Source organism: Coenobita brevimanus, chromosome 14 (assembly GCF_032717465.1).
Source record: "Coenobita brevimanus isolate Jiangsu-jjx chromosome 14, ASM3271746v2, whole genome shotgun sequence".
Lineage (NCBI taxonomy): Eukaryota > Metazoa > Arthropoda > Malacostraca > Decapoda > Coenobitidae > Coenobita > Coenobita brevimanus.
Genome location: NC_136967.1, coordinates 16,244,325 through 16,268,056, shown reverse-complemented (window position 1 = coordinate 16,268,056; position 23,732 = coordinate 16,244,325). Strand labels below are relative to the sequence as shown.

The 23,732-nt window shown below is 42.3% G+C and overlaps 1 protein-coding gene across 1 annotated transcript in view; it reads left to right on the top strand.

Moving 5' to 3' along the window:
• The window catches only part of LOC145390009 (uncharacterized), a 297,119-nt gene that overhangs the window by 65,378 nt on the left and 208,009 nt on the right, over window positions 1-23,732 (top strand). The window contains exons 6-8 of the mRNA XM_080265104.1: window positions 2,196-2,305; window positions 2,760-2,906; window positions 9,520-9,820. Coding sequence (XP_080121230.1) covers window positions 2,196-2,305; window positions 2,760-2,906; window positions 9,520-9,820 — 558 coding nt within the window. The remainder of the gene's footprint in view (window positions 1-2,195; window positions 2,306-2,759; window positions 2,907-9,519; window positions 9,821-23,732) is intronic.

Here is a 23,732-nt window from a genome sequence, read left to right as displayed (position 1 = left end):
GTCGCTGATGCATGTCCAGAATGCAGCACACTACCTCATACTATTAAGCACATTATGGAAGACTGCATTGCACACAATCACCTACGCCAGCAACACAACATACACTCCTTGAGAGCTTTGTGGGAAATCCCGGTCTCGGCCACGGCCTTCCTAAGGGACTCGAGGCTGTTCGGCCAGACTGCCTGGGAACAGTTACTACTACTACTACCCCATCATGCTCATATTCCTTGTTAGTATTGAGGCCATCGGTAACAAGCAGTACATGAATTGAAGAAATTTTAATGTCAGCCATGAGGAAGTCAGAAAGGGAGAGTGATGCCAGTTTTAACATATGGATGTGAGACATTGGTATGGCATGAAAATGAAAAGTCAAGAGCGAGAACAGTGGAGATGTGACTGCTGAGGAATGTATGTGGTATACAGAGAGTGGATAGGATATGAAATAATGTGATTTGTGAAAGATGTGGTGTGAGAAGTCTGTGGACACCAGAATTGAAGAGGGTGTACTGAGATGGTATGGTCATGTGGAGAGAATGGATAACAAGAGAGTGGTGGAAAAGGTATATCTGAGTGAATTTGAAGGAGGGAGGATGTGAAGTAGGCCAAGGAGAAGGTGGAGGGATTTGGTGGATGACTGTGTGAGGAAGAGAGGTTTGGAAGTCTGTGAGCCAAGGGGACTGACAAGAAATCAAGCTGGCTGTATGAATGTTGCGAGAAAAAGTGCATGATCAGGGATTTGGCACCCCTTTTTAACTTGACAGCGTCCGGATTGACTCTATTGGATATGTTTATGTGAAGCTACAAAATGGAAGAATTTGGCGTATCAGATAGAGCCAGGATTCTGTGGGCTTGAATGATGAGTGAATGGGAGCGTGGCCTATTGGATTGGGCAAACTTGGGCTGTCTGGATGTTGCTACTCCTCACCCCGCCCTAGGGTGGGAAAGGAGGTCTGGATGATGATGATGATGATGATGATGACAAATGGTTGTTCACACATTTACACATATGTGGTTTTGATCATGCATTGTGATACCGACCATTGACTGGTGTCTGGTGACGAAATGATGATGACTTACGTCATGTAACCCCCACTTTACTTCATGATTTTTATTAATTTATACATTTTACATTACCTTGCCCAGTCACCCTGACAGTGATGATGATGATTTACATCAAGTAATGCAAATTCTGCTTCATCCATCTATCTGTTTATCTGTCTGTCAATTTAACTGTCTATCTATCTGTCTATAACCAGATGACTTAATCCCACATGGAGTTGCCTCAAACAAATCACCTCCATGTCACCATGTCCCATCCGTTATTATTATTATTTTTTATTTTTTATTTTTTTTTTTTATGTGTCCGACTCTGGGCATAGGCTTCACAGCCTGCTATCAAGGCCCAGTAGTCCTCCTACATACCATACACCTCTACATGTCACCACTTCGGCGCTAACACCCACCGTCCATATTGAATACATGCTAGGGCTGTCTCATACAGGACTGGTGTATTGGTATTAGCGGGGGTATTTTTACGACATGTCGGCGGGTCTTCTGGTAGATCAGTAAAGGCTGATTTAATGAAATTCAAATCCTTAAACTGTTCCCTGCCCCAGCTGGGATTCGAACCTGGGTCCGTAAGGACTGCAGGCCACCTCTCTACCGATTGAGCCACCGCCCCCCCCAAGCCACTCCCCCCCTCTCATGTATACCTGTCCACTGCATCCCTCCATCTTATCCTTGGGCTCCCCCTCTCTCTCCCCACTTCCACCTCACTCATATACACTTTCCTCATTAGCCTCACTCTCCATCCTCTCCACATGGGCAAACCACCTCAGTGTACTGTATTTCTAACACTTTCTATCACATCTGCAGCCACAGCACAATGCTCCTTCACTTCTCATTTGTCAATCTGTCTTTCCATGTAACTCCACATGCTCCTCTCAAATAACTCATTTCCATTGCTCTTACTCTTGACTTGTGTCATTCCAATGAAGTCTAAACTTTTTGTCCATATGTTAGAGTTGGTATCACAGTGCTATCATGCAGTGACTTTTACTTCCATGGTCACTTCCCTATTTCTTATCACTGGTTTCAAAGAACCAGCAACCTTTCTACCCTGTTTTACCCTTTGAAGCACTTTGTGCTTTTCATTAGTTGATACAATTTACATCACATACTTTCTTAATTTCCAGTGTATAAAAACAAGATAACGGATCTCACCCTCAAGAATTTTACGATGGTGAAAGATCCTTTGGGAGTAAGTGAGGAATATGAAACAATTCGACATGCTTCAAAGGTTCTGGTATGTTTTTTAGAGATAAGTTCTTAAAAGTGAGTGATGCTGTTGTAATACACAAATACATGACATTTTACTGTGACATAATGAGTTACAGTATGTTTTTGAGTTAATGTTTATGATATGGTGTTCTTGCTTCATTAATTTCTTGAACAGTCAGTGTTTCTCCTCATGATTTTCAGTTACTTTTCCTTCCTATAATGATGAAAATTGAAGGAATTTTTAGCTATATTATTACTGTGAGATGGTGTATGTATTTCAGTAATAATCAATGATTGCTTTTGGGTACTTGACATTTTTTATGAGTTTGTTATTGTATCTGGCATTTTGCCAGGTACAGTACTGTCATTAGATACAGCATTTATACATCTAAATATTTAAGTTATGTAATTTTCAAATGATGTGTTGTGAATCCGTTAATATTAGTTTCTGAACATCACTTGTCTGTTTTCTTGAACAGAAAGTGGGTGCAAGCAATAAGGTATGGACACCCTCACCAACAACGTCAAAGGAAAAAAGAGCTGAGTTTAAGAAGAAGCGTAGTCTCGATGAGGATGCCAAAGAGAAACCCCCAGCCAAGCGTGCTCGCATGAAGATCACACCTATTGTAAGTCAAAAAACATAGCAGTGGTCCTGTGTAAAGTTTTACCGAAAAGAAACCAAACTTTTTAAATAGCCCACCAGGTAGCTGGTGTGTGATCATGATGGGAGGGCTGTGTAGCAGTGACTTTGAGCTGTAGTCAAACACTAGCCACATCATGCCATGTCACTTAGTTATCAAGGTACACGCACTTGAGTGAACATGTGTATACAGTTGTCCACTTGGCGAATTTTTGTTTATCTTTCCTGTTGTGAAACTGGCAAACTTTCAGGGTGAATTTCAACTTTGGGAACAAAAAAATGTCAACAGGGGCCAAATCCAGAGAACGGGGTGGCTGAGGGACAATAGTCATCTCGTACTTCACAAAAAAGTCACGGATAAGGAGGAACATGTGAGCAGGTGGATTGTCATGATGCAGCATCCAGGTTTTGTTTGTCCACAGCTCAGGCCTCTTCCTACGTACTGCCTCCCTCAAACGCTTCAAGGCATCCAAATAAAATTATTGACTTTCTGCCCACATGGAACAAATTCCTGAAGAACAATGCCCTGCCAATAAAAAAGAGCTACACCCTTCCATTAAAAAAGACGATCAGCAACGGCTTCACATTTGAGTGACTGACATGCTTTTTTTATTTGTGGTGACTATATTCCAACCCACTGCAATGACTGCCTACTTGTTTCGACATCGTAACCGTACTCCCACGTTTCATCATCTGTTATGACATTTTTCAGAAAGTTATCTTGAGCATTCAAACAATCAGTCAGCTCCAGACCGACTGTGACATGGTTCTCATTTTGCCAATCTGTTGGCAGACACGGCACAAGTTTTGCAGCAACATGATGCATCTTCAGTTTTTTGGTTGGCACGAACTTTTACAGATGCCTGCTTCTTTGGAAACTTCATGAACAGTCAGGTGACGGTGTTCATGGATCACAGCATGCACTTTCTCAGTGTAATCGTCGTCTTTTTACATGGAAAGCCTTCCAAATTTGGGATTGTCTGCAGTGGATGCTCTTCCTGATTTGAACCGCTGGAACCACTTGTGACATTATGTACAGCTCAAACAATCCTCCCTATAAATCTGTTGCAACATTTGAAAAGTCTCTGCAGAAGTTTTTCCCAATTTGGAACAGTTTCATGCAGACTCGTCACTCTTCAAGATCTTTTATTGTTCACCTTGCAGCAAATCGCCAAGTGCATTAAACACATGTTCACTTTAGCACATGTGCAGTAAAAGTCTCAATTATCTGTTGTCATTCAGCCAAGCCCAATGCTGAGTAACATGAAATGCCGGATATTGCGTGTCTGGCTCAGCATTTGGCACTGAGCCAGATGTTGTGATTTTATCCATCTCAACCCTCTTTCCTAAAAACTTTACCATGAGGAAAAGATGAAAACTAAGCATATGAAAATAATACAGTGATGATACAGTACAGTAATACATTACTGTACATAGTGTACTTTTTTATGTACTTAATAAGTGTTGGCATTGATGGGGAGAAACAGCACTGGTGGGTTCAAAATTGTAAACAGTATAGTACACAATGCAGCATGAGTAGTTCAACAGTCACAATAGAGCCGTAGGACATGAGCACTGGCAGTCCGTTAGCTTTGCAGTACAATACAGTACAGGATGTTACAGAGTTAGTCAAAGCACCAGGGTTTTGCAACTGCATGTTGAGAAGAGCGGGAGCACACAGGCAGATCTTGACACTACAACATCCACGGGCAAGAATGAGGGCGCATTGGTATTCTTGGTGCACCAGATTTGCCACACCCACTACGTATTATGATTGGCTGACGTGTAGCGGGCATTTTCATTGGCTCCCGAGTTTCGGGATTTCCCCTGGCACCAGTTGGCTACTTGCTTAAGAGCCAGTTGAGACCCCTCAGTGCCTGTTAAGTCCCATTTCAGTGTCGGATGTCGCATAAAATTGCTGGTTATTGCTTTAATGGAGCCAAGATTCAGTAGACTCTCAGTTATCTGGCATAATTAGCCAAACCATAAGCTGCTTAAAGTAAAATTCTGGATGTTGCATAGTAACCCCCATTGGCTCAGTGTTTGATGTTGAGCTGGATGTTGCGTTACTATCCATCTCGAACCTGTCTATCTATCTATCTATTGCCAGATGCCTCAATCCCGTTCGAGGTGGCCACAAACAAATCGCCTCCATGTCACCCTGTCCCTCGCCATTTCACTACCCCGCTCCCAACTCACACCCCCCTCTCTCATATACCTCTCCACCCCATCCCTCCATCTCATCCTCGGCCTCCCCCTCCCTCTTCCCCCCTCCACCTCACTCACATACACTCTCTTCGTCAATCTTTCACCCTCCATCCTCTCCCCATGGCCAAACCACCTCAGTGTATTCCTCCTAATGCTTCCTATCACATCCACATCCACACCACAACGCTCCTTTATATCCTCATTTGTCAGCCTGTCTCTCCATGTGACTCCACAGGCTCCTCTTAAATAACTCATTTCCACTGCTCTCACTCTTGACTTGTGTCCTTCCAACAACGTCCAAGCTTCACTTCCATACGTTAGAATTGGTATCACAATACTGTCATGTAGTAACTTTTTCACTTCCATGCTCACTTCCATGCTTCTTATCACTGCTTTCAAGGAACCAGCAACCTTTCTTCCCTGCTGTACCTTTTCAAGCACTTCACACTCCAAACCTCCATCCTTACTCATCACACTACCCAAGTACTTAAACGTACTCACATTTTCCAATTCCTCACCATCCAACCTCGCTGTACATTCACTGACTTCACCTCACTCAAAGACCATCACTTTACTCTTCCCTCCATTCACCTTTAGATTCTGTTTCTTACACACTCTCCCAAACTCAGCCACCAAGCCCTGCAGCTCCCCTTCGTCTTCACTCAACAACTCAGTGTCATCTGCAAACAACAGTACAGGGAGTTTCCAAACACTACCCTCTCTCACCGGGGCCACTCCAACATCCACTACCCTACCTTGTACCTCTTTTATTACCCCATCCATGTACAGATTGAGCAACCATGGAGACATGACACATCCCTGTTTCAACCCAACCTTCAAAGAGAAAAATTCACTCAGTTCACCATCCACACGCACTGCAGCCTTAGCACCATCATACATACTCTTCACAGCATTCAACAACTTCCCATCTACTCCATATATTCTTAATACTTTCCACAATCCTTGTCTATCCACCCTGTCATATGCTTTCTCCAAATCCATGAAAGCTGCATACAACTTCTTTCCCTTCTCTAGAAACTTTTCCATTAAAGATCTGAGAATGATTATCTGATCTACACAACCTCCTCCCTTCCTAAAGCCTCCCTGTTCTTCTCCAACTAATTCCTCTGTTCTTTCTCTAACTCTGTCAATAAGTATCCTACCATACACTTTTCCTATTATACTAGGAAGACAGATGCCCCTATGACTACCACACACTTCTTTTTCCCCTTTTTCTTTGTACAAGGGAATAATTATACCTGACTTCCAATCCTCTGGGACTGTACCTTCCTCCCAGGCCAATCTGCACATTTTCCATATCCATTCTACTACTATCTCTCCCCCATGCTTCAGCATTTCACCACATACTCCATCAATTCCTGGGACTTTCCCCAATTTAACTTTCTTCATTGCTTCCACAACTTCTATCCTACTGATTTCTTCCTGTCTTCTCACCTCCCTCCTTCTCCCAGCCATTCCCCAGCCACTTATACTCACGTTACTTCCATCCTGTATGTTCAACAATTCCTTAAAGTGTTCTCTCCATCTGCTCACTTTTTCTCCCTTCTCCACTAGTAGTCTACCATTTTTATTTTTCACTCTCCTGCTAACTTCACTTCCACCCTGTCTTACTCTCTTCACCTCTTTCCAGAACAATTTCTTACAGTCCCTCCATTTTACACTCAAATTCCTTCCAAATTCCTCATCCACTCTCTTCTTACTCTCTCTTACTAATCTTTTCACCTCTCTCTTCCTTTCTACATGTAACTCTCTCTTCCACCTCTCAACTTCTTCTACTCCCCTATTTCTCATCCATTCATTGTATGCTTTCTTCTTTTGGGCCACAGCCTGTCTCACCTCTTCATTCCACCACACTGTTCCTTGCACCCCCCTCCGTCTTCTTTTCAGCCCACACACCACATCACATGCTGCACATATTTCTTCTGTGAATATCCTGCACACACCTTCCATGTCCCCCATCTGCTCCAATTCATATTTACCCAATCATTCCTCCACTTCTCTCTTATATTCTGCCCTTTTCTCAGCCTCTTTTAACCTTTCCACTCTCCTTGCAACTACTCCTTCTTCCTGTCCTTCCCTTCTTCTATTTCTCCATCTTACTTGGATCTTGATTTTGGTCACCACCAAATAGTGGTCGGAAAGTCCACTCCCCCAACCTCTATAAGCTCTTGCATCCATTACACATCTTCGCATCCTTTCCTCCACACACACATAATCAGTTATTGCCTTCCTTTCATTCAGTTCACCACTCACCCTTTTCATCACTTGCCATGTATACCTGTGGATCATTTTGTGCTTGAAGAGGTATTGGCTATCACCAACCCCCTCCCGGCACAAATGTCCACTAACGCACTGCCATTCTCATCTATCTCAGCAGGCACGTCCCACTCACCAACTATTCCATCCACCTTCACATTCCCTATACCATTCATATCACCGATCAAAAACACTCTCTCATTCCTTCCAAACTTTTCCATGCACACTTCCACATTTGTCCAGAACTCTTCTCTCACTCTTCTTGCATGATCTTGCGTTGGGGCATACACGCACACAATCGCCCACATTTGTATTCCAACTTTCAATCTTACCCACACAATCCTTGACCCAACTGATCCATACTCATTTATGTTCTTCTTCCATCTTTTACTCACAACTATACACACTCCTTCTTTTGCCCTCTCATTCTCACCTACTCCTGCACATATACCCCATCCATACTCCCATTCTCTCACACTTTCTCCTCTCCATTTAGTTTCAGTTACTCCACATACATCCACTTTCGCACCCTCAAGCACCTGGACAATCTTTCTCTCTTTCACCTCATCATTCGCACCCCTTACATTCCATGTTGCGATCCGTACATGCTGGTGTAAAAGTATTGCAGTATACCCTGTAATAAGGGACAGACAGACAGAGACGCAGATGTTAGATGAACGGACAGGCAGAGACGCAGATGTTAGATGAACGGACAGGCAGAGACGCAGATGTTAGATGAACAGACAGACAGACAGTGACACAGAGAATGATAAATCTGGACCCCAATCGTGGGGGGAGAGAGAGAGAGAGAGGCTGGCAGATGGAGAGAGAAAGACAGGCAGAGAGACAGACTGTGTTAGTAACAGTGATGTCCATATTCTGACATTCTTGATGGATATAATACTGTACTGTAGGAAAATACTCATATGAACAATTAGAGACTAAAATAAATAAAGTAGCACATAAAATATCGTCAGAAATAAAATAATATACAGGTTGGCAGTGCGATAATGGAGTGTGCCTGGCCTTCCTTACACTTTTTTTTATAGGTGATTGGATGATGATGAGTGATGTTGGTTGTTTGATTATTATTTTATACTTATATTATTATAGAACAAATATTTGCTTGTAAATGAAGAGTAAAATGAATAAAATAGCACAAAAAGTAACATCAAAAATAAAGAGTGTAAACATTTATATTAACTGCCTATGTTTTTTTTCCATTTTATTGTACTTTTTCTTATAGTATTGGTAATGCTTATATTCTCTTCAACCTTATATGCGTATATCGTTTTAGAAAAATCTATTGTGAACAACTTAAGTCCAAATTGTATAATATAGAGTGAAAAATAAGGTCAGAAATAAGAAAAGAGTATAAACATGTGCGAGTAAACACACGTGCCCTGGCAATGCCCGGCTGATTCTGGGGTGGTGCAGGCCGAATGCACCGGATGGGTCAAAGTGTTAATTTAGGAGTGAGAGACTGGCATGAGTTGGAAAAGCCACAGGTGGGAGTATTTAAAGTCCAGCTGTTGAGGAATTATGTGATAGAATTGCTGACACATAAATTAGGTTAATGCCACAACCTATTCATCAGATGAGCAATAATTTATAACTATTTTATGCTTACAAGAAAGCTTTGTTTAGGTAAAGGAAAAAAAAAGTGAAATGCTGTATGGAGTGTTTGATATTTACTCAGCAGCTGTGTGCTTTTGACATAAAAGTCATCCAATCCCATCCCATCATATGGCTTAGGAGAGTAAGAAGGGTCAGAACTGATATATGATAGACTAGATCATACAAGATGCATGGAAATGTTTGCAAGGTTGTAAACATCTGGACACCTCTTGGATTTGGACTGCAGCTTGTTATAAACAGCCATGTCTGACCCAGGACACCATTCAAGCTCAGTTTTTTGTCTTGTCTCAAACAGTACATAATATAGCCAGACTGATCAGTAGTTAGTCTTGTAGAATGCATTTCCATTGATTGCATTGCCCTGTATGTACTGTAACTGGCAGTAACTATACTTATGATTGATTAAAAAGTTGGCATATACCTGTACAGTATACTAAAATTATTTCAAGCATAGAATAACTTTTTTTGTCTTTCAGGTACCTTTACATATGAAGATGAAAAATAGCAGTAGTGTGGAGATGAGCCAAGAGAAGGGACCTGTTACATGTGTCAAAGGACCTACAACACCAGCCAAAGGACCTACAACACCGGCCAAAGGACCAGCTGCATGGCCTAAATTACCAGCCACAGTGCCTAAAGGACCAGCTACACAGCCTATAGGACCAGTTACCCAGTCCAAAGTTGTAGCAACACAACCCAGAGCACCAACCATGCAGCCTAAAGGACAAACACAAGTCAAGAGGTCATCCAGTCAGTTAATAGTTGCTCCCAGGCCAAGTAAGCTTGTACTGGAATCAGTTTTCACAGCATCACTTCTTGTTCCCAGCGTATACTTGCAATCCACAGTTTCTGCTTATCCTCTGCCCCTGTCCCTGATTAGAGGTAAGTTGTAGCCAAGGTTTCACACTGATCAGAGACCTGTTGTCCAGTGTTAAGATGGTAGCTCAAGACTTTACCTAATGACATGAAGAAAAGGCTGTAGTGTCTTTGTTGCTCTTGCCATCTAGAAGAGCTCCAATCCACCAACTACAAGTCATTATTAATATGAAATCCTGGCCATGAATTTCTCTTGGCTGGGGGAAGGGGGGGGGGTTAGAGAGTAAGCAGAAACTATGGCTTGCAGGTGTGCGTTTGTTCTAAACCCCTTAACTCTAATGAGGTAGTTGAATGGTTAAACCTCCTTGATCACTGGTTTCATTATTGCGTATTTTATTGATTGTGGTTTTATAAAAAGATTTGGTATCGGGGGTCCAAGTGTTATGATTTGTTACAGTTATTGAAATCGGCTTGTTAAGTGAATGCTTGTATAACACTGACAGTCAACTCCCGTTATGCGACTGTTCGCCATGTGATAAATTGCTACAACGATAATTCATAAGTTACACCCTTTTTCCGGGTGCAGTAGTCTCTCAGATATCAGTTGTAATTCAGCCAAGCCCCTTGCTGGATATTGCAAAATGCCAGATATTGTGTTGGTGCCCCAATTGGCTATCCATTTGGGATTCAGCTAGATAATATGTCACCACCCTAAGCTATCCATTTCGACCCACTATCCTAAAAACTTTCCTACACTATTACCCATGTGTAAAAGATTAAAATCAGGCATAAATTACAATACAGTACAGTCTTCATATAACTCGAGATAGGTTATGCAGAACCTTGTGCAAAATAATTTTGTGCTAAAATATGACGTATATTTACATGTAAAATAGGGGGTTAGGTTCAAGGAGCCCCATATTTGTCTTTGAAAATATATTTAAAGATAGATTATTACAAATATGTCTGCCTTAAGACACCCAAGACAGTGTGTGTACATACTGTTTCACTGACTGGACACATCAGTGCATTCTAGCCTAACCTAACCGACTAGTTTTGCCTCCTAATACTCCCTATAAAAATTTTAGCCAACAAGAATTGCCACTAAGCCTCTTGAAAGTCTTCATTACCAGTCAAACCTAATCATCACGTGAATAATGACTGCCCAGCATCACACATAGTTCGCCAGGAATCACTTTCGGCACTCATTAAAAAAAAAAAAAAAAAAAAAAAAAAAAAAAACTATTTTTGAAAGTCATTAGTCATCAACAATAAAGAAAAAAAAAGAAACTATACTGAAGTCGTCAACATGGAGTGATTGCATACTACTCGCATTTCAGTACACATGAATGCAGTATATAATCGTAAATAATAAGCAAGTCAGCCAAGCAGTATGACTTGTATGACATGATAATTCACAAGAGCCGAACCCACGTAATTATCTTACCTAACTATTTACGTCAACACGTAGTGTTTTCACATTCTGTAAGAGCCAAATTTTCTCGACCAAAGACCGTCAGTTCATAAGAAAGATCGGGCACAACGCTTTTTTTTTTTTTTTTTTCCCCTCTCTAAAGACAAAAACATAAATTCTACTGCTCCTTCATCTTAAACTTTTTTTTTCCAGCAAAGAAACTGTTCACGTCATAAACACACCTGACTCATCTCATCAGTCTGATCATTTGCATTTAATCTCCCACACCACATGCCACTTTGTCCAACAATTTTACATTTTCCTTTGGAAAAAATGCTTTTCTTGTGTTCATAGTACTTTTCAGGGTGCTTATGCATAACTGAAGTTAGTTTGGAACCATGTGCTCAGAGTTCTGGGAGGAAATGAGGAGCAAGGAAATAAGCAAATAAATACGTCTCATCACAGCGACCGTTCACACAGCACTGCGGCAGGCTGTGGCAGGTGGTATGGGACATAGGTCACTTGGGTCAGGTCAGGTCAAGGAGCCAATCAGCGACCGACAAAAGCATAATACATGAGTTGTAAACAAATGCTTTCATCTGGAAATCCAATACCTAAAAGTACCCACTTCTCATAGTTTCTCTTTGCGCAGTTGAGTGATATTACCTGGCTGTTAAGTAATTATGGGAGAAATTAAATGTCCGTGTTATTGTAAGATTGTTGTTTCTTTTTGTCGTAAATTGCGACTACTGCACAGTAATACAGTACACTTGACCCTCGATTTCCCACACTATAAGTAATTATGGAAGAAATTAAATGTCTGTGTTTTTGTAAGATTGTTGTTTCTTTTTGTGTTAAATCGCAACAGCTGCACAGTAATACAGTAAATTTAACTTGATTTCCTGGACTAAAAGGGGGAGAGACCAGTTCGGTAACCTCAAAAGTCTGGGAATTACGAAAGTCCAGCCCCACATACCATTCCCCGGACTATTACCATACTTTGTCCTAATTCCCCAATATTGTCTGGCAGTTATTCTAATATTCTAGAGCATTCTGGAATGTAGTCTACCTATACCACCATAACTAATGTACACAGTACATAAAATAATAACACTTACACAATAACAATAATAATAACTGACACAATAGTGGTATTTTGCTAGTTACAACACTGAGAATGGTTGGTTAGACGGTTGTTGACAAGAATGTGGAGGGTATGAAAGAAGAAGATCAGAAAACTGAGGAAAAAGAGGAAAATGAATAAGGAATGGAACACCACAAGGTGAGCCAACCACTCATCAGCTGACCGAGATACAAACATGCAATCATTGAATGTGATCTCAATCTTGGACCAAATCGGCAATTTTAATTAGAAAATAATTTAATCTTTATCACCATATAGGTTTGCACAGCTAATTATTTGAAGTTCAGTCAAAAATTTGTGCTTAATTTAATTATTAATAGAAAATCAGGTTTCAGGGCAAAAATTTCTTAAAGTTAACAGAAGTGTTTTGCCTCTAGCGTAACAACTCGTCTTTATGGACTTTTGTCTTGTATAAATATTGATTTACAATGCAGATACATTTTTTGTACTCAGAGTAAATATTTATGCAAAATAGAAGTCTGTCAAGGCGTGCTGATGATCTGGAGGGGAAATATCTGCTAACATTGGTGCATTTTAGCTCTGAAACCTAATTTTTTAAGTTATATTAACTACAATTTTTTTAACGGATTTCAGATAATTAGGTGTGTATGAGCCACTGTGGCTAAAAAATATATATATATATATATATATATATATATATATTTATATATATATATATATATATATATATATATATATATATATATTTTACAGTGAAAAGTGCTGATTCGGTACCTAGTTGCACTGAGTCGGGTGAGCTAAGTGAGTAGGAATGGATCCCACTGACTTTGTCAGTAAAAAAATATATTTTTTTATTACTTATGAATTTTATTATGTCCAAGCCTTCCTTAAATTTTACTGTGTTATGCAATAAACTATTTATAGTGATATTTGAGAAAGATAAGAGGCAAATGGGATATTGCCACGAGTTAGAACTGGTGGGGTGAAGCAGGTTGGTGGCCAAGATGCATTTCATGCATGAAAATATCTTGTGTGTGTTACAAATGGCCTTTATCTAGTCAGAACCTTGTTAAAATTATACTGTGTTGTGCAGCAGACTGCTTATAGTTTTATATGAGAGAATAATGTCCGGACTTTTGTAAGAATCCCAGACTTGTACGGGCACTTGTTCAGCATTTGATAATATTATCCGGCCAGCCTGTGTCTGGGAAATCTGAAAACCGGGGAATAGGGGTACAGGAAATCGAGGGTCGAGTGTACTGTACATAATATAATCATACATATCATAAATAATACGTACAGTACGGTAATTATATACAGTACACTTTTACACAATGTGAGTTTATGGGTGGCAGAAACCTTCGTAGTTTACTGTTTCGCATAGTGTGAACCAAAGAACCTATGGGAAAAATGGTATGTGGGGAACAGCCCACCCAGGGCTTGGTCTGCGGGTCCCCTTCCAGCTTACTCTACCCTGCTAATACTTTGTCTAATAGTACTCCTAGTTGGACCAACAAATAAAACATCATGGATCTTTATTTAACCCCTAAAACGCGGCTGTGTACGGCCGATTTCCCCGCTGTGGCGGGGTTGTAGCGGGGTCTGAGTACCTGTGGGAAAATATTTGCCAAAAATCATAGATTAACCCTAGAGCATTAAAATTTTTATGGCATATAGTACTTATATTCAGCTTTCTCCTGAGACACATGTTGAGCCTTCGTGGACTACCAAAGGACTTGTGAAGACTTGCAAAGTTGGGTAACAAAGTCTTCACTTTCACACCTCCAGAAACCTGGTTTTCTTTCTACCACAGCCTCAGTCTGTCACAGTACACTTTATACAACAACGTACAGGTTGTTTGGAATCCGTATTTGTAAATAAGCACTGAAAATAAGGCTAAAATGAGTGGAGCGCACGGCCGACATGCAGCGCGGTGGCGATCTTCCCATCACTATTGTCACATTTGCCTTTTCACGGCAAAAAACACGTATACTACATTATTTTCCATCATAGGACTTCGCAAACGTTTGCCTGTCACTATTACAGCCATAAAAATCACTGTCACTGCCAGTATTGTGGATCGGGACTGAAGAAGACCACCGCGGCGCGAGTTTGTTCAGCCTTACGGCAGGCACTTTATTCTCGCTCCTGTCGGCCACTCGCACTTCATTTCTATCGCTCACTTGCACTGTATCTGTTCTTTTTTTTGCCTTATTCATCAGTGTCACTGTCCAGTGTTATAAAAATAATATTTTCTACACAACAAACTGTCACTGTCAGAACATAGAATAGGAAAATATGCTTTCATCTTCTTACACTGGAGTGACTGTCACTCGCAATACTTATATTATTACTATGTACAATTATTTACACCAAAAAACACTGTCACTGTCAGTGCTTTTACAAGTACATACACTAATTTACACTCATCAGGCTGTCACTGTCAGCATGTAAAAGAAAACTAAACACTATTATCACTGTCACTCTCAGTATTATTTCAAAGAATCTTACCCTTATTTTCAAAATCTACTTAGGCTGTGGTAGTCAAAGAAACACGGGCAAGCACAGAGGGGAACTTTGCACTGCAAGGAGGTGCGCCTAAAGGTTCTGTCCTGCCTGGTAGTGTGGCAGCACACATGACACCTCCTCAGTGCTTTCCCCCTCTTTGCAGTGGCTGGCAGTGGCTCCAGGTGGTGTCGCTGAAGGTAGGCCATACACTGTAGGCGGTCTGGAGGTGTGTGAGGGTGGCGTTTGGGACCTGTTGAAAGAACCTGGCCGTAACGCTGAAGCAGCTGGTAGACACAAGTCTTGGAAAATCATCTGAGAGAGTAGTTGGCTGGCTTCCTGTTCTTGATTTTATACAGGATGAAGGCGTTCAACATGCACATATCAATCAAGTGCAAGAACACCTTCCTGTACCAACGACGATTTTTCCTCAGGCAGTCAATCTCTCCAATCATCATATCAGACTTGTCCACCAGCCGCATATTGACGTTGTAGTCAATGACAGCATCAGGCTTCATCACAGGCTCGCCAGTCCTTCTGTCGACCTTCCCTGTTGCCAGCATTTCCCCCTTGTGTACTATGGTGAGCATGTTCACGACTCTCTTATCATGCCACCTGATCGCAAGCATCTTGTCAGATTTCTTCAGGTGCACGTCTCCCCTCTTTGACTTTTCAGCCTCGGGGAAGGCAGGGTAATGTGCCCTTTTGCTTCTGACAGTGCCACAGGAGCCGACGCCGTGTTCAGAAAGGTACTTGGCGAGTTTAGGAGCGGTATAGTAATTGTCCGTATACAGGACATGATTCTCGCCAAAGTACTTTTCCAAAAGCACTTTCACTACAGAACCAGAGAATCCAAGGGGGTCAGTCTTATCCAAATCGACATTGCTGGCGGTGTAAATGACGAAGTCTAGGATGAACCCTGTCTTGCAGTCGCACAGCACGAAAAACTTGATTCCAAAGCGGTGCCGTTTGCTTGGAATGTACTGCACAAACCGAAGACGGCCTCTGAACAAAACCAAGGACTCGTCAATCACGACTTTCTTGAAAGGGCACAGGAACCTCGTAAACTTATCCTTGATCATGTTCAGGATTCCCCTCACTTTCCATAATGGGTCAGTTTGGGAAGGCTCATCATTGTTCGCGAAGTGAAGGTAAGTCATCAGCTGCCTAAAACGATCGCGGCTCATGTATTTATTGAAAATGGGTGTTGGGCACAGCGTCGGAATTCCAGTATTCTTCTAGCTTGTGTTTCCAGTTGTGGGGCATTAGCAACATCAATCCAATAAATACAAAAAGTTCTCTGATCGTAAGAGGCACCCATGCTGCCATCCGCGACGTGGATGGCGTGGCCGCCTCACCTTCTCCTTCGCGAACTGTAGCACATTGCCCCTTGTACCTGTTTGTCTCGGTACAGATGTGCTCCATAACCTCGTCGTCAAGGAAGGCCAACAGGTAGTCCAGGCATTCACCATCCTCGTCGACAGGGAAGTCAGCCTGAACTCCACACCCACTGTCATCAAAGGGCAGATCCTCCGGCACAAAATCTGATCCCTCTGACCAAACGAAGGCATCCAGCGTTCCCTGCCTAGGCTGGGAGGTGCTTCGGGCAGCGGGGGGTGAGGCAGGTCGTGTGGGAGTGGGTGAGGCAGGCGGTGCGACAGTACGTGAGGCTGAGGCTATCCCAGGTCGTGTTGGTGTTGTGGTGGTGGTGGTGGTGGTGGTGGGGACATTATCACTGGGCTCAAGGTCACTTGCGGTGGCGTGACTGCCGAGTTGCCTAGTGCGAGTTTCCTTACTACGAGCTAGCCTTATACTAGGGGACAAAATTTTAGCTCTACCAACACGAACACTTGGCCTACGGAAACCTCTAGAACGTAATGTTGCACGTCTACTTCCCTTTCGAGGTGGTGAAGGCGACTCCGACGACTCAGGAGACAGGGCAGCAGAGGAGGAGGACGAGAGAATGGGGCTGGGAGTACGTGGCGGGCTGGCGGTGGCGTGACGTGGCGTAGGGGACAATGGCGGTGAGCTGGGGTCACCGCTCCTTTTTCTTTTTGCCCCCTTCCCATACTCAAGGCCCCTTCTCACAGGAGCCTTCCCTGCTGAGGTGCTAGGCACTGACACACTCTCTTCAGGCACAGAAACAATCACTTCTGGCCCGGACTCTGCACTGGATTGTGTGTCAGACTCTGCCAGGCTGGACCACACACCGACGTCACTGCCATAGTCCATTGAGGCTTTCAACAGTTCACTGGCTATTGCAGAGTCACTTAGGCCCTTAGTAGTTCCTGGTAAGGTTTTGAAGGGGGTTGAGGTAACAAAACCCTTTTTCGGAGGGCTAGAAGGCACAGACTCGGAAGAGCTCGAGTTGGACATGGTGTCACCGTGGAAGATTCGCGTGGACTGACGCTATTCTGGGGCAAACCGCGCGAAAAAATGACAGTGTGACAACTGGGGAAACAAGCATTTCCCAATAGCAGAAAGTGCTTGCGAGATGACGGCGCAGATTGACACGTATCAGCCGTCCGCGCGTTGCCATATCGCACGACGAGGGAGGGCCGCGCATCGGTGCGTGGGTGGGTAAAAAAAATGATACTTGGCAACAACCGAGGTCAGTAGTACAAAGGTCAAGTGTGCTAAACGTAGCTCACGGGTGGCGGGACTGATAGACAATACCAGCTGGAGCCTGCTTGCCCGCGGTTATTCAAAATTAACTCAAATCGCAAACGCGACGATCCGCCGTTCTGCCCTTTGGGCCGACCGTCGCAAATGCGACAATCCGCGTTTTAGGGGTTAAATGACTTTTGGACTTGTTACTTCAACTCCAATATGATCATCTTGCTCTTAAAATACTTTGGTGGGACCATGATGAACAAGTGGGTGCTGCTACGATGCTAAAATGGACCACAGGATGCGAGGTACAACAAGTGCTCTCGCAGCAGTATAGAGGAGAAGTGTCTGTTTACCCAGGAAAGTCAATAGATGGCATGCAGATAGCTGGCCAGCCACCCACCATCTTGAATCTGGTTAGTTGCCAGCCTCCTGCCTTCGTGTGACTGACTCACATTGTCCAGCCTGACACTCATTGTAATAGCAGGAAGTCCATTTTTCCTTGGAATCATACAGCCAATTCGCATGTTGGGAAGTTCGATTCACAGATTTCACATTCAATAATAATACACATTTTTCTAAGCTGACCTCACATTGTAGGTAATTCGCACCATGTGAGTTCCCATTATGTGGGGGGTGCATTGTAGAGTACAGTGGGGCACCAATTTTTGCGCCTAATTGGGTCCAAAAATAATGCGCGAAAGTGGAATTAACGAAAGTTGGGGCATTGTCTTTATGGCAAAAAGGCTAATTGGTTCCCAGTTATCCTAAAGTAACATCAGATTTTCATTTTCACTTGCAATACAGTACATCAAATCACTATTGTACATTGCATTGTGAGATACAAACAATAAAAACTGTACAGTACACATTATATGAGGAGAAACATACCACAGAGACCAGGTTGAGGTGTTTAATGGATGTTGGGGGTAAGTATCCGAGGTGCGTGGCGGGCTTATTTAGCCACGCCAGACGTATTGGCGCCACCTCTTGCTGCCTCGCTACCACCATGCTGTTTCCTCATACTACGCACTGTCGATTCTGGGATGTTAAATATACGGCAGATTTCACTGTTTTTTGCGCCCTTGTCCATGTGCTCAACTATCTTCCTTTTCATTTCATTATTATACTGCCGTTTCTTCACTCCAACACGATACTCTCTTTTAGCCTTGGCCTTTCCTCCCGACTTTGAATGTCCCGGCCACTTTTTATCACCACCACTGCCTCCCGGCTCTCCCCCCACACCACCAGGCTCTCCCCCCACACCACCTGGCCCTTTCCCCACACTACCAGGTATAGTAGAGGCCATTGAACCGTGAGAATCCAACACAATGGAGCTAGCACGCTTGTACACAATGGCGGGAATGGGTGGTCAGAGTGTTGACATGACGTCATTCAAGATGGCGGTGGGTTGCGGGCGGGCGGTGCAGGAAATTCAAAGTTCAAAATATTATCCCAAACCCAAAATTTGTGCGCGAAAATCGATTTTTTTCAAGCGAAAGTGGAAGTTAGGGAATACTTGGTGCATGCCGTGAAAGTGGATTCCGCGAATCCTGCTGTAGCGAAAGTTGGTGCACTACTGTACAGGTATAATTACGAGTGAGTTAAGCATGTGCTGGTCCTCGCTATACAGCATCCAGTGGGGAGAATGAGATGGTGATCGTTGGCTTGGCACCACATTATGATTGGTTGGCCTGTGTTGTGGAGTCTGCCTGTGCTCTGATTGGGTCATGTGTCAGAGCTGGATGATGCACATCACAGCTGAAAAATGCATAGTACCATTGATTGCAACCTGTTGCTGAGCTGGATACTGTACTTCCTAATTTCACCAGATATTGTTTTAATAGAGCTGAGCCAAAAGTGCTGGATAATGTGATAGGAAAGAAATTGTGATGATGGATGATTGAGAGTCTACTGTAATGGTAAAATATTGGAGAGACAGGCTGACGAATGAGGATATAAAGGAGCGTTGTGGTGTTGATGTGGATGTGATAGGAAGCGTTATGAGGAACACACTGAGGTGGTTTGGCCATGTGGAGAGGATGGAGGGTGAAAGACTGACGAAGAGAGTGTATGTGAGTGAGGTGGAGGGGGAAAGAGGGAGGGGGAGGCCGAGGATGAGATGGAGGGATGGGGTGGAGAGGTATATGAGAGAGGGGGGTGTGAGTTGGGAGCAGGGGAGTGAAATGGCGTGGGACAGGGCGACTTGGAGGCGATTTGTTTGTGGCCACCCCAAACGGGATTGAGGCGTCTGGCAATAGATAGATAGATAATTGCAATGGCCACTCAGAGAATCTCGTGCATTTTGTGCATGAAAGGCCAGTGAAACACCATTGCTGTTGCCAGATAACAGTGCAAGAACTTAACAACTAGTGCAGTGCATGATAATAAATGAAGTTATACTTTTTTTTTTTTTTTAAGTACCAAAACTTGTGACTTGGAAATCATGTCAGCCTTAAATGCTCACCCTCCTGATCAACTGTTAATGCTGTGAGGGTGACCTAGTGTTTACATTTGCTGTGACTGCCTTTAGTTCCATTTTGTGTATGAAAGGACGCTGATAGGCCATTGCTGTTGCCAAATAACAGTGTAGGTGGGTAACATTTAGTGCAATATGCAGTATCAACCCCTTCGTGCACGATGACACAATTCATGTCCCATGGGTGTTTCGTGGTAAATGCACATTGACGTGAATTGTGTGGAGAAGCAGAAAAAAATTCACCAAAAATTAATTTTCAGCCAATTTGCGTCAAATTTTTATGCGTTTTAGCAGGCCAGTCTCGTGTCCAAAGTAAGTACTTGGCAACACTGTTACTGCTGTGATGAGACAATGTGCAGCAATAAACCTCAGTACAGGTACCTACCAGCCGGGCTGAAGGGTAGCGTTGCATCAGTCGTCCCTTTAACTCCTCCATTTTTCCCCTCCCTCCAGAGACAGAAGCCATTATTGAATTATTGTGATTGTATAGTGTTTTTGACTATACTGTGAAGTGATTGTGTCTATGGAACGTAGGTATATTGTTTTTAAAGCATTGGGGCCTGTTATCTGCCGTTAGGCCTAGAGGCAGGGGTCGGGTTTGCTATAGTGGGGTTTGTAACTGCTTCACCCTGCCCATAAATGATGTGAGTATTTTACCTATATAGTGAAGCAATACTTACATTGTGTGAAACATATAGTGCCTGGCTTAGTGAAATAACTGAATGCCTTAGAGATACGCCATAGTCCCTAAGGGAACAGGCAGTCACGTACGCCATAGAGTTGGGAAGGGAATAATAGAGGAGGGTGGGATGGAATCTTTGTGATAGTGTTTTATATTGCATATGGTTTAGTGTGAATTATACGTAAAAAATAGAGCAGCGACTGTTCGTTGAGAAATGGCATGCATTGACTGACTTGGCATAAACCTAGCGCAAGGATCAGAGACAACAAATATGCCACACAACCACAGACTTCAGTGAAAAGGTATTGTACCAATCTCAGACAGTGCTATATTGCATATGGTTTAGTGTGAAGTATACATATAAAACAGTGCAGCAAGTGTTCATTGAGAAATATTGCATGCATTGACTGACTCAGCACAAAGCTAATGCAAGGATCAGAGACAACAGATACGCCACACAACCACATACATACATACATATATACAGGTAACTCGCACGGAACACGAGGGTTTCGTTCCTACCGTGCCGTGTTAGGTGCGAAATCGCGTATATTTAAACTACTCCGTATTTTGCTCCCTAGACCCCCCAAATGTGTTGTTTTGCTGTTATCTGTCACTAGAAAGCACTTTAAGTGGTTAGAAGGTTTATTTAATGTTATAACTCACAAATACAGTACGCCTGAGCAAAACTTCAACACACAAGTACTGTACGTAAACACAAGGAAACATTCCGACGCCGATCATAGGTAATAAATTAGGTTAACTGGTACTAGTGCTTTAACTTACAAGTACATACCAGAACAGTACATATTTAACTTAGAAATGCAGTACTGTGATATCGAATGATTTCAGTACATAATCTGTTAGGAATGGCTGGAAAAAAAAAAAATGTTATGAATACATTTTCACCTTTTTGATATATGTTTATGGTAGTTTCGAGTTATTCTTTACGTTATCGTTGTGCCCATGCTTGGAAAAGGGGGCGGAAGAGTTGAATTATCAGTCCTAAATGAGAAAACTGCACGTCCTGCAAGGCTAGATCTGCCACGGGAGAATAAAGTGGAGGGTCAGTCCGATTAGCAATAAGGAAGTTGTGTCACAACTTCCAGCTCCCACACCACGAGAATGGCTAAAAATAGAATCGTAATGCAGTTTCAGAACTAACAATAAGTCTAATTATTACGAATACAGATACAAAGCAGAAATAAATACGTTTACAGACGGGGAAAACGTATTTCTTCCATCATAACATGTTCATCTTTCTCAATCATTTTACGTTCATCTTTATCATTTTACCTTGTTATTTTCGCAATATATATTGCTGTCTCGTAAACAGGGTGGTTGTTTGTGTTTTGCAAGGGAGGAAAAAGGTTGTATTTTCTGTCTGGGTCGAGATAATGGGTGTAACTATGTGTGGTTAGGCATGGCCACGAGCGAAAAAATCGTACATCCACTCATCACGATAGCCGGTGGTGAACTGACAGATACATGAGACGGTGAAGTCAAGGTCATGTCCCAGATTTTCGTTCACTTCGAAAGTTTTCACAGTTTTCTACAAGTTGCAAACCATTACAGCAAACCTGAGCAAATAGGTAAAGATACCAAGACAAAAATGTATTTTCTCTTATTATAAGTCTTTAACGAACAAACAAAAAAAAGGCAATATTCCGACGCCGATCATGGGTAATCATATAAATCAGGTTAACTGGTTACAAGGCTTTATTTAAAGCTTTAATTGCTTACAAGTACATACCAGAACAGTAAATATTTAACTTACAAATACAGTACTGTAGAAAAGCAGTACAGTAAGAGTTTAACGAACAAACAAAAAAGGCAATATTCCGACGCCGATCATGGGTAATCATATAATTCGGGTTATCTGGTTACAAGGCTTTATTTAATGATTTAACTTTATTTAAGTGCTTACAAGTACAGTACATACGAGAACAGTAAATATTTAATTTACAAATACTGAACAGCACTGTGGAAAAAACGAACAAATAAAAAATGCAATATTCTGACGCCTATCAGGTAAACTGGTTATAAGACTTTATTTCTTGCTTTAACGTTATTTAATAGTACTTTAAGTTGCACATAAACTTACCAGAACAGTACAGTACTGTAAATATTTAACTTACAAATACTGTGCTACTGTACTCGGGAATGTCTCACTCACTGAATAATTTCCCGCCTAGATCGTCACGTAATCAAAACAAACCGCGCGCTGCGGTGACGTTCGAGGATTTGATCTTTCAAAGGCCTCTCCTGCGTTAATTTGTAGTTTTCATAATGTTTTTTTAATCTTACGTTGTCTAATATGTATCCCAGCCCTTACCGCGTATAATTGCGAGCGCGTTCCGTGAGATCGTGTTCCGTGCGAGTTACCTGTATACAGTAACCCCTCCAATATCCGGATCAATAGAGCCATAGGCAGGTCCGGATAGTGGTCCTGTCCGGATATTGGGCCCCAGCTTATGGACTAGTACTTACGGACCCTAACTCTGAAAAACACCTATACAACTCCCTCTGGACATGTATAGCACCTATTTAAGACCCAAATCACACCAATAAGGGACATAAAAGACTGAAATAAATGTAAAAGAACCATAAAATGAGGTTTTAGAGGTGAGTTTATACAATATTAAACATTCTGGGTACTTACAAGTCCCTTGGTCTTGGACTGGTTTGAACCGCCAGTTTGCAGTCCACAGTTAATCCTCTGCACTCTAAATTCTAATTTCTTAACACTGCACAACACTGTAAATTCCTGTGTGTTCTAGTGGCAAGGTATTGCAGTTTATTCACTGTTTATTCACAAAAAACAAGCACCTGTGGTTGGCACTGTTATGAGTATCTGCTCTCCATCGGAGTTAAGCTGTGACTGTTGATGTTGGTGGGGTAACAGAGTTGCCAGATCGCAACAGCCACATTACCAATCTCCTCAACTTTCATTGTCAAATATAACTTTTCATTACCAAATTCGTAAAGCTAGCATATATTCTTCACTAATTATATATACAAGTGGAAATACATGTAATCACTATCCTTATAACTAACACCATGTTGATTATTTTCACA